At 42.6% G+C, this 12,641-nt stretch overlaps 1 protein-coding gene across 1 annotated transcript; it reads right to left on the bottom strand.

The window, feature by feature from the left end:
- Positions 1-933: 933 nt before the first annotated feature.
- Positions 934-1,773, bottom strand: LOC126159411 (uncharacterized). Its single transcript, XM_049916520.1, has 4 exons — positions 1,686-1,773; positions 1,429-1,578; positions 1,172-1,321; positions 934-1,064 (listed from the first exon to the last, which is right to left on the bottom strand). Exons 1-4 carry the CDS (start codon positions 1,771-1,773, stop codon positions 934-936), a joined length of 519 nt encoding a protein of 172 aa, XP_049772477.1.
- Positions 1,774-12,641: the final 10,868 nt, after the last annotated feature.

Consider the following 12,641-nt stretch of genomic DNA (forward strand, 5'->3'; position numbering starts at 1 on the left):
AGCCTTGTAATGTGAACACCCTGCTGTGAGAAAGCAAAGATTTACTACACTTTGGAAATAAAATGCTAAGTTCTAAGATGTACTTGAAAGAACAATCTTTAAAACACCATAAAGAGACAGTACATACCAATAGAATAACAACTTGTCATCTTCTTGTTCCCGCCCCCCCCCCCCCCCTCGTTGCCACTCTTGCGGACATCATGCTGCTGGTGGTGCATCATTTCAACCAAAGGCCCAGTTGATGGGCATATAAAAATTGCAGCCTTGTAATGTGAACGCCCTGCTGTGAGAAAGCAAAGATTTACTACACTTTGGAAATAAAATGCTACGTTCTAAGATGTACTTGAAAGAACAATCTTTAAAACACCATAAAGAGACAGTACATATCAATAGAATAACAACTGGTCATCTTCTTGCTCCCGCCCCACCCCCCCTCGTTGCCACTCTTGCGGACATCATGCTGCTGGTGGTGAATCATTTCCACCAAAAGCCCAGTTGATGGGCATATAAAAATTGCAGCCTTGTAATGTGAACGCCCTGCTGTGAGAAAGCAAAGATTTACTACACTTTGGAAATAAAATGCTACGTTCTAAGATGTACTTGAAAGAACAATCTTTAAAACACCATAAAGAGACAGTACATTCCAATAGAATAACAACTTGTCATCTTCAAGTTTCCGCCCCCCCCCCCCCCCCCCCCCCCGCCTCATTGCCACTCTTGCGGACATCATGCTGCTGGTGGTGCATCATTTCCACCAAAAGCCCAGTTGATGGGCATATAAAAATTGCAGCCTTGTAATGTGAACGCCCTGCTGTGAGAAAGCAAAGATTTACTACACTTTGGAAATAAAATGCTACGTTCTAAGATGTACTTGAAGGAACAATCTTTAAAACACCATAAAGAGACAGTACATACCAATAGAATAACAACTTGTCATCTTCTTGTTCCCGCCCCCCCGCCCTCGTTGCCACTCTTGCGGACATCATGCTGCTGGTGGTGCATCATTTCCACCAAAAGCCCAGTTGATGGGCATATAAAACTTGCAGCCTTGTAATCTGAACGCCCTGCTGTGAGAAAGCAAAGATTTACTACACTTTAGAAATAAAATGCTACGTTCTAAGATGTACTTGAAAGAACAACCTTTAAAACACCATAAAGAGACAGTACATACCAATAGAATAACAACTTGTTAACTTCTTGTTCCCGCCCCCCCCGCCCTCGTTGCCGCTCTTGCGGACATCATGCTGCTGGTGGTGCATCATTTCCACCAAAAGCCCAGTTGATGGGCATATAAAAATTGCAGCCTTGTAATGTGAATGCCCTGCTGTGAGAAAGCAAAGATTTACTACACTTTAGAAATAAAATGCTACGATCAAAGATGTACTTGAAAGAACAATGTTTAAAACACCATAAAGAGACAGTACATACCAATAGAATAACAACTTGTCATCTTCTTGTTCCCGCCCCCCCTCCCCTCGTTGCCACTCTTGCGGACATCATGCTGCTGGTGGTGCATCATTTCCACCAAAAACCCAGTTGATGGGCATATAAAAATTGCAGCCTTGTAATGTGAACGCCCTGCTGCGAGAAAGCAAAGATTTACTACACTTTGGAAATAAAATGCTACGTTCGAAGATGTACTTGAAAGAACAATCTTTAAAACACCATAAAGAGACAGTACATACCAATAGAATAAAAACTTGTCATCTTCTTGTTCCCCCCACCCCCCTCGTTGCAACTCTTGCGGACATCATGCTGCTGGTGGTGCATCATTTCCACCAAAAGCCCAGTTGATGGGCATATAAAAATTGCAGCCTTGTAATGTGAACACCCTGCTGTGAGAAAGCAAAGATTTACTACACTTTGGAAATAAAATGCTACGTTCTAAGATGTACTTCAAAGAACAATCTTTAAAACACCATAAAGAGACAGTACATACCAATAGAATAACAACTTGTCATCTTCTTGTTCCCGCCCCCCCCCCCCCCCCTCGTTGCCACTCTTGCGGACATCATGCTGCTGGTGGTGCATCATTTCAACCAAAGGCCCAGTTGATGGGCATATAAAAATTGCAGCCTTGTAATGTGAACGCCCTGCTGTGAGAAAGCAAAGATTTACTACACTTTGGAAATAAAATGCTACGTTCTAAGATGTACTTGAAAGAACAATCTTTAAAACACCATAAAGAGACAGTACATATCAATAGAATAACAACTGGTCATCTTCTTGCTCCCGCCCCACCCCCCCTCGTTGCCACTCTTGCGGACATCATGCTGCTGGTGGTGAATCATTTCCACCAAAAGCCCAGTTGATGGGCATATAAAAATTGCAGCCTTGTAATGTGAACGCCCTGCTGTGAGAAAGCAAAGATTTACTACACTTTGGAAATAAAATGCTACGTTCTAAGATGTACTTGAAAGAACAATCTTTAAAACACCATAAAGAGACAGTACATTCCAATAGAATAACAACTTGTCATCTTCAAGTTTCCGCCCCCCCCCCCCCCCCCCCCCCCCCGCCTCATTGCCACTCTTGCGGACATCATGCTGCTGGTGGTGCATCATTTCCACCAAAAGCCCAGTTGATGGGCATATAAAAATTGCAGCCTTGTAATGTGAACGCCCTGCTGTGAGAAAGCAAAGATTTACTACACTTTGGAAATAAAATGCTACGTTCTAAGATGTACTTGAAGGAACAATCTTTAAAACACCATAAAGAGACAGTACATACCAATAGAATAACAACTTGTCATCTTCTTGTTCCCGCCCCCCCGCCCTCGTTGCCACTCTTGCGGACATCATGCTGCTGGTGGTGCATCATTTCCACCAAAAGCCCAGTTGATGGGCATATAAAACTTGCAGCCTTGTAATCTGAACGCCCTGCTGTGAGAAAGCAAAGATTTACTACACTTTAGAAATAAAATGCTACGTTCTAAGATGTACTTGAAAGAACAACCTTTAAAACACCATAAAGAGACAGTACATACCAATAGAATAACAACTTGTTAACTTCTTGTTCCCGCCCCCCCCGCCCTCGTTGCCGCTCTTGCGGACATCATGCTGCTGGTGGTGCATCATTTCCACCAAAAGCCCAGTTGATGGGCATATAAAAATTGCAGCCTTGTAATGTGAATGCCCTGCTGTGAGAAAGCAAAGATTTACTACACTTTAGAAATAAAATGCTACGATCAAAGATGTACTTGAAAGAACAATGTTTAAAACACCATAAAGAGACAGTACATACCAATAGAATAACAACTTGTCATCTTCTTGTTCCCGCCCCCCCTCCCCTCGTTGCCACTCTTGCGGACATCATGCTGCTGGTGGTGCATCATTTCCACCAAAAACCCAGTTGATGGGCATATAAAAATTGCAGCCTTGTAATGTGAACGCCCTGCTGCGAGAAAGCAAAGATTTACTACAATTTGGAAATAAAATGCTACGTTCTAAGATGTACTTGAAAGAACAATCTTTAAAACACCATAAAGAGACAGTACATACCAATAGAATAACAACTTGTCATCTTCTTGTTCCTGCCCCCCCGCCCTCGTTGCCACTCTTGCGGACATCATGCTGCTGGTGGTGCATCATTTCCACCAAAAGCCCAGTTGATGGGCATATAAAAATTGCAGCCTTGTAATGTGAACGCCCTGATGTGAGAAAGCAAAGATTTACTACACTTTGGAAATAAAATGCTATGTTCTAAGATGTACTTGAAAGAACAATCTTTAAAACACCATAAAGAGACAGTACATACCAATAGAATAACAACTTGTCATCTTCTTGTTCCCGCCCCCCCGTCCTCGTTGCCACTCTTGCGGACATCATGCTGCTGGTGGTGCATCATTTCCACCAAAAGCCCAGTTGATGGGCATATAAAACTTGCAGCCTTGTAATCTGAACGCCCTGATGTGAGAAAGAAAAGATTTACTACATTTTGGAAATAAAATGCTACGTTCTAAGATGTACTTGAAAAAACAATCTTTAAAACACCATAAAGAGACAGGACATACCAATAGAATAACAACTTATCATCTTCTTGTTCCCGCCCCCCCCACCCTCGTTGCCACTCTTGCGGACATCATGCTGCTGGTGGTGCATCATTTCCACCAAAAGCCCAGTTGATGGGCATATAAAAATTGCAGCCTTGTAATGTGAACGCCCTGCTGTGAGAAAGCAAAGATTTACTACACTTTAGAAATAAAATGCTACGTTCTAAGATGTACTTGAAAGAACAACCTTTAAAACACCATAAAGAGACAGTACATACCAATAGAATAACAACTTGTCATCTTCTTGTTCCCGCCCCCCGCCCTCGTTGCCGCTCTTGCGGACATCATGCTGCTGGTGGTGCATCATTTCCACCAAAAGCCCAGTTGATGGGCATATAAAAATTGCAGCCTTGTAATGTGAACGCCCTGCTGTGAGAAAGCAAAGATTAACTACACTTTAGAAATAAAATGCTACGTTCTAAGATGTACTTGAAAGAACAATCTTTAAAACACCATAAAGAGACAGTACATACCAATAGAATAACAACTTGTCATCTTCTTGTTCCCGCCCCCCCCCCCTCGTTGTCACTCTTGCGGACATCATGCTGCTGGTGGTGCATGATTTCCACCAAAAGCCCAGTTGATGGGCATATAAAAATTGCAGCCTTGTAATGTGAACGCCCTGCTGTGAGAAAGCAAAGATTTACTACACTTTGGAAATAAAATGCTACGTTCTAAGATGTACTTGAAAGAACAATCTTTAAAACACCATAAAGAGACAGTACATACCAATAGAATAACAACTTGTCATCTTCTTGTTCCCCCCCCCCCCCCTCGTTGCCACTCTTGCGGACATCATGCTGCTGGTGGTGCATCATTTCCACCAAAAGCTCAGTTGATGGGCATATAAAAATTGCAGCCTTGTAATGTGAACGCCCTGCTGTGAGAAAGCAAAGATTTACTACACTTTGGAAATAAAATGCTACGTTCTAAGATGTACTTGAAAGAACAATCTTTAAAACACCATAAAGAGACAGTACATACCAATAGAATAACAACTTGTCATCTTCTTGTTCCTGCCCCCCCACCCTCGTTGCCACTCTTGCGGACATCATGCTGCTGGTGGTGCATCATTTCCACCAAAAGCCCAGTTGATGGGCATATAAAAATTGCAGCCTTGTAATGTGAACGCCCTGCTGTGAGAAAGCAAAGAATTACTACACTTTGGAAATAAAATGCTACGTTCTAAGATGTACTTGTAAGAACAATGTTTAAAACACCATAAAGAGACAGTACATACCAATAGAATAACAACTTCTCATCTTCTTGTTCCCCCCCCCCCCCCCCCTCGTTGCCAGTCTTGCGGACATCATGCTGCTGGTGGTGCATCATTTACACCAAAAGCCCAGTTGATGGGCATATAAAAATTGCAGCCTTGTAATGTGAACGCCCTGCTGCGAGAAAGCAAAGAATTACTACACTTTGGAAATAAAATGCTACGTTCTAAGATGTACTTGATAGAACAATCTTTAAAACAACATAAAGAGACAGTACATACCAATAGAATAACAACTTGTCATCTTCTTGTTCCCGCCCCCCCCCCCCCCCTCGTTGCCGCTCTTGCGAACATCATGCTGCTGGTGGTGCATCATTTCCACCAAAAGCCCAGTTGATGGGGGTATAAAAATTGCAGCCTTGTAATGTGAACGCCCTGCTGTGAGAAAGCAAAGATTTACTACACTTTGGAAATAAAAAGCTACGTTCTAAGATGTACTTGAAAGAACAATCTTTAAAACACCATAAAGAGACAGTACATACCAATAGAATAACAACTTGTCATCTTCTTGTTCCCGCCCCCCCACCCTCGTTGCCACTCTTGTGTACATCATGCTGCAGGTGGTGCATCATTTCCACCAAAAGCCCAGTTGATGGGCATATAAAAATTGCAGCCTTGTAATGTGAACACCCTGCTGTGAGAAAGCAAAGATTTACTACACTTTGGAAATAAAATACTACGTTCTAAGATGTACTTGAAAGAACAATCTTTAAAACACCATAAAGAGACAGTACATACCAATAGAATAACAACTTGTCATCTTCTTGTTCCCGCCCCCCCCCCCCCCCCCTCGTTGCCGCTCTTGCGAACATCATGCTGCTGGTGGTGCATCATTTCCACCAAAAGCCCAGTTGATGGGCGTATAAAAATTGCAGCCTTGTAATGTGAACGCCCTGCTGTGAGAAAGCAAAGATTTACTACACTTTGGAAATAAAAAGCTACGTTCTAAGATGTACTTGAAAGAACAATCTTTAAAACACCATAAAGAGACAGTACATACCAATAGAATAACAACTTGTCATCTTCTTGTTCCCGCCCCCCCACCCTCGTTGCCACTCTTGTGTACATCATGCTGCAGGTGGTGCATCATTTCCACCAAAAGCCCAGTTGATGGGCATATAAAAATTGCAGCCTTGTAATGTGAACACCCTGCTGTGAGAAAGCAAAGATTTACTACACTTTGGAAATAAAATACTACGTTCTAAGATGTACTTGAAAGAACAATCTTTAAAACACCATAAAGAGACAGTACATACCAATAGAATAACAACTTGTCATCTTCTTGTTCCCGCCCCCCCCCCCCCCCCCTCGTTGCCACTCTTGCGGACATCATGCTGCTGGTGGTGCATCATTTCCACCAAAAGCCCAGTTGATGGGCATATAAAAATTGCAGCCTTGTAATGTGAACACACTGCTGTGAGAAAGCAAAGATTTACTACACTTTGGAAATAAAATGCTACGTTCTAAGATGTACTTGAAAGAACAATCTTTAAAACACCATAAAGAGACAGTACATATCAATAGAATAACAACTGGTCATCTTCTTGCTCCCGCCCCACCCCCCCTCGTTGCCACTCTTGCGGACATCATGCTGCTGGTGGTGAATCATTTCCACCAAAAGCCCAGTTGATGGGCATATAAAAATTGCAGCCTTGTAATGTGAACGCCCTGCTGTGAGAAAGCAAAGATTTACTACACTTTGGAAATAAAATGCTACGTTCTAAGATGTACTTGAAAGAACAATCTTTAAAACACCATAAAGAGACAGTACATTCCAATAGAATAACAACTTGTCATCTTCAAGTTTCCGCCCCCCCCCCCCCCCCCCCCCGCCTCATTGCCACTCTTGCGGACATCATGCTGCTGGTGGTGCATCATTTCCACCAAAAGCCCAGTTGATGGGCATATAAAAATTGCAGCCTTGTAATGTGAACGCCCTGCTGTGAGAAAGCAAAGATTTACTACACTTTGGAAATAAAATGCTACGTTCTAAGATGTACTTGAAGGAACAATCTTTAAAACACCATAAAGAGACAGTACATACCAATAGAATAACAACTTGTCATCTTCTTGTTCCCGCCCCCCCGCCCTCGTTGCCACTCTTGCGGACATCATGCTGCTGGTGGTGCATCATTTCCACCAAAAGCCCAGTTGATGGGCATATAAAACTTGCAGCCTTGTAATCTGAACGCCCTGCTGTGAGAAAGCAAAGATTTACTACACTTTAGAAATAAAATGCTACGTTCTAAGATGTACTTGAAAGAACAACCTTTAAAACACCATAAAGAGACAGTACATACCAATAGAATAACAACTTGTTAACTTCTTGTTCCCGCCCCCCCCGCCCTCGTTGCCGCTCTTGCGGACATCATGCTGCTGGTGGTGCATCATTTCCACCAAAAGCCCAGTTGATGGGCATATAAAAATTGCAGCCTTGTAATGTGAATGCCCTGCTGTGAGAAAGCAAAGATTTACTACACTTTAGAAATAAAATGCTACGATCAAAGATGTACTTGAAAGAACAATGTTTAAAACACCATAAAGAGACAGTACATACCAATAGAATAACAACTTGTCATCTTCTTGTTCCCGCCCCCCCTCCCCTCGTTGCCACTCTTGCGGACATCATGCTGCTGGTGGTGCATCATTTCCACCAAAAACCCAGTTGATGGGCATATAAAAATTGCAGCCTTGTAATGTGAACGCCCTGCTGCGAGAAAGCAAAGATTTACTACAATTTGGAAATAAAATGCTACGTTCTAAGATGTACTTGAAAGAACAATCTTTAAAACACCATAAAGAGACAGTACATACCAATAGAATAACAACTTGTCATCTTCTTGTTCCTGCCCCCCCGCCCTCGTTGCCACTCTTGCGGACATCATGCTGCTGGTGGTGCATCATTTCCACCAAAAGCCCAGTTGATGGGCATATAAAAATTGCAGCCTTGTAATGTGAACGCCCTGATGTGAGAAAGCAAAGATTTACTACACTTTGGAAATAAAATGCTATGTTCTAAGATGTACTTGAAAGAACAATCTTTAAAACACCATAAAGAGACAGTACATACCAATAGAATAACAACTTGTCATCTTCTTGTTCCCGCCCCCCCGCCCTCGTTGCCACTCTTGCGGACATCATGCTGCTGGTGGTGCATCATTTCCACCAAAAGCCCAGTTGATGGGCATATAAAACTTGCAGCCTTGTAATCTGAACGCCCTGATGTGAGAAAGAAAAGATTTACTACATTTTGGAAATAAAATGCTACGTTCTAAGATGTACTTGAAAAAACAATCTTTAAAACACCATAAAGAGACAGGACATACCAATAGAATAACAACTTATCATCTTCTTGTTCCCGCCCCCCCCACCCTCGTTGCCACTCTTGCGGACATCATGCTGCTGGTGGTGCATCATTTCCACCAAAAGCCCAGTTGATGGGCATATAAAAATTGCAGCCTTGTAATGTGAACGCCCTGCTGTGAGAAAGCAAAGATTTACTACACTTTAGAAATAAAATGCTACGTTCTAAGATGTACTTGAAAGAACAACCTTTAAAACACCATAAAGAGACAGTACATACCAATAGAATAACAACTTGTCATCTTCTTGTTCCCGCCCCCCGCCCTCGTTGCCGCTCTTGCGGACATCATGCTGCTGGTGGTGCATCATTTCCACCAAAAGCCCAGTTGATGGGCATATAAAAATTGCAGCCTTGTAATGTGAACGCCCTGCTGTGAGAAAGCAAAGATTAACTACACTTTAGAAATAAAATGCTACGTTCTAAGATGTACTTGAAAGAACAATCTTTAAAACACCATAAAGAGACAGTACATACCAATAGAATAACAACTTGTCATCTTCTTGTTCCCGCCCCCCCCCCTCGTTGTCACTCTTGCGGACATCATGCTGCTGGTGGTGCATGATTTCCACCAAAAGCCCAGTTGATGGGCATATAAAAATTGCAGCCTTGTAATGTGAACGCCCTGCTGTGAGAAAGCAAAGATTTACTACACTTTGGAAATAAAATGCTACGTTCTAAGATGTACTTGAAAGAACAATCTTTAAAACACCATAAAGAGACAGTACATACCAATAGAATAACAACTTGTCATCTTCTTGTTCCCCCCCCCCCCCCCCTCGTTGCCACTCTTGCGGACATCATGCTGCTGGTGGTGCATCATTTCCACCAAAAGCTCAGTTGATGGGCATATAAAAATTGCAGCCTTGTAATGTGAACGCCCTGCTGTGAGAAAGCAAAGATTTACTACACTTTGGAAATAAAATGCTACGTTCTAAGATGTACTTGAAAGAACAACCTTTAAAACACCATAAAGAGACAGTACAACCAATAGAATAACAACTTGTCATCTTCTTGTTCCTGCCCCCCCACCCTCGTTGCCACTCTTGCGGACATCATGCTGCTGGTGGTGCATCATTTCCACCAAAAGCCCAGTTGATGGGCATATAAAAATTGCAGCCTTGTAATGTGAACGCCCTGCTGTGAGAAAGCAAAGAATTACTACACTTTGGAAATAAAATGCTACGTTCTAAGATGTACTTGTAAGAACAATCTTTAAAACACCATAAAGAGACAGTACATACCAATAGAATAACAACTTCTCATCTTCTTGTTCCCCCCCCCCCCCCCTCGTTGCCAGTCTTGCGGACATCATGCTGCTGGTGGTGCATCATTTACACCAAAAGCCCAGTTGATGGGCATATAAAAATTGCAGCCTTGTAATGTGAACGCCCTGCTGCGAGAAAGCAAAGAATTACTACACTTTGGAAATAAAATGCTACGTTCTAAGATGTACTTGATAGAACAATCTTTAAAACAACATAAAGAGACAGTACATACCAATAGAATAACAACTTGTCATCTTCTTGTTCCCGCCCCCCCCCCCCCCTCGTTGCCGCTCTTGCGAACATCATGCTGCTGGTGGTGCATCATTTCCACCAAAAGCCCAGTTGATGGGCGTATAAAAATTGCAGCCTTGTAATGTGAACGCCCTGCTGTGAGAAAGCAAAGATTTACTACACTTTGGAAATAAAAGCTACGTTCTAAGATGTACTTGAAAGAACAATCTTTAAAACACCATAAAGAGACAGTACATACCAATAGAATAACAACTTGTCATCTTCTTGTTCCCGCCCCCCCACCCTCGTTGCCACTCTTGTGTACATCATGCTGCAGGTGGTGCATCATTTCCACCAAAAGCCCAGTTGATGGGCATATAAAAATTGCAGCCTTGTAATGTGAACACCCTTGCCTGTGAGAAAGCAAAGATTTACTACACTTTGGAAATAAAATTACTAACGTCTAAGATGTACTTGAAAGAACAATCTTTAAAACACCATAAAGAGACAGTACATACCAATAGAATAACAACTTGTCATCTTCTTGTTCCCGCCCCCCCCCCCCCCCTCGTTGCCACTCTTGCGGACATCATGCTGCTGGTGGTGCATCATTTCCACCAAGCCCAGTTGATGGGCATATAAAAATTGCAGCCTTGTAATGTGAACACACTGCTGTGAGAAAGCAAAGATTTACTACACTTTGGAAATAAAATACTACGTTCTAAGATGTACTTGAAAGAACAATCTTTAAAACACCATAAAGAGACAGTACATACCAATAGAATAACAACTTGTCATCTTCTTGTTCCCGCCCCCCCCCCCTCATTGCCACTCTTGCGGACATCATGCTGCTGGTGGTGCATCATTTCCACCAAAAGCCAGTTGATGGGCATATAAAAATTGCAGCCTTGTAATGTGAACGCCCTGCTGTGAGAAAGCAAAGAATTACTACACTTTGGAAATAAAATGCTACGTTCTAAGATGTACTTGAAAGAACAATCTTTAAAACACCATAAAGAGACAGTACATACCAATAGAATAACAACTTGTCATCTTCTTGTTCCCGCCCCCCCCCCCCCCCCCCTCGTTGCCACTCTTGCGGACATCGTGCTGCTGGTGGTGCATCATTTCCACCAAAGGCCCAGTTGATGGGCATATAAAAATTGCAGCCTTGTAATGTGAACGCCCTGCTGTGAGAAAGCAAAGATTTACTACACTTTGGAAATAAAATGCTACGTTCTAAGATGTACTTGAAAGAACAATCTTTAAAACACCATAAAGAGACAGTACATATCAATAGAATAACAACTGGTCATCTTCTTGCTCCCGCCCCACCCCCCCTCGTTGCCACTCTTGCGGACATCATGCTGCTGGTGGTGCATCATTTCCACCAAAAGCCCCAGTTGATGGGCATATAAAAATTGCAGCCTTGTAATGTGAACGCCCTGCTGTGAGAAAGCAAAGATTTACTACACTTTGGAAATAAAATGCTACGTTCTAAGATGTACTTGAAAGAACAATCTTTAAAACACCATAAAGAGACAGTACATTCCAATAGAATAACAACTTGTCATCTTCAAGTTCCCGCCCCCTCCCCACCCCCCTCATTACCACTCTTGCGGACATCATGCTGCTGGTGGTGCATCATTTCCACCAAAAGCCCAGTTGATGGGCATATAAAAATTGCAGCCTTGTAATGTGAACGCCCTGCTGTGAGAAAGCAAAGATTTACTACACTTTGGAAATAAAATGCTACGTTCTAAGATGTACTTGAAGGAACAATCTTTAAAACACCATAAAGAGACAGTACATACCAATAGAATAACAACTTGTCATCTTCTTGTTCCCGCCCCCCCCGCCCTCGTTGCCACTCTTGCGGACATCATGCTGCTGGTGGTGCATCATTTCCACCAAAAGCCCAGTTGATGGGCATATAAAACTTGCAGCCTTGTAATCTGAACGCCCTGCTGTGAGAAAGCAAAGATTTACTACACTTTGGAAATAAAATTCTACGTTCTAAGATGTACTTGAAAAAACAATCTTTAAAACACCATAAAGAGACAGTACATACCAATAGAATAACAACTTATCATCTTCTTGCTCCCGCCCCCCCCCCCCCCCTCGTTGCCACTCTTGCGGACATCATGCTGCTGGTGGTGCATCATTTCCACCAAAATCCCAGTTGATGGGCATATAAAAATTGCAGCCTTGTAATGTGAACGCCCTGCTGTGAGAAAGCAAAGATTTACTACACTTTAGAAATAAAATGCTACGTTCTAAGATGTACTTGAAAGAACAACCTTTAAAACACCATAAAGAGACAGTACATACCAATAGAATAACAACTTGTTAACTTCTTGTTCCCGCCCCCCCGCCCTCGTTGCCGCTCTTGCGGACATCATGCTGCTGGTGGTGCATCATTTCCACCAAAAGCCCAGTTGATGGGCATATAAA

This window comes from Schistocerca cancellata, unplaced genomic scaffold (assembly GCF_023864275.1).
Source record: "Schistocerca cancellata isolate TAMUIC-IGC-003103 unplaced genomic scaffold, iqSchCanc2.1 HiC_scaffold_1139, whole genome shotgun sequence".
Lineage (NCBI taxonomy): Eukaryota > Metazoa > Arthropoda > Insecta > Orthoptera > Acrididae > Schistocerca > Schistocerca cancellata.

Excerpts from the sequence above, each read along its gene's own strand:
- LOC126159411 (XM_049916520.1), bottom strand. The coding sequence starts at position 1,773 with ATGATGCACCACCAGCAGCATGATGTCCGCAAGAGTTGCAACGAGGGG. Across the intron at positions 1,322-1,428 it reads GACAAGTTGTTATTCTATTG|GGCATTCACATTACAAGGCT; the intron begins GTATGTACTGTC and ends TTCTCACAGCAG. Across the intron at positions 1,065-1,171 it reads AACAAGTTGTTATTCTATTG|GGCGTTCAGATTACAAGGCT; the intron begins GTATGTACTGTC and ends TTCTCACAGCAG.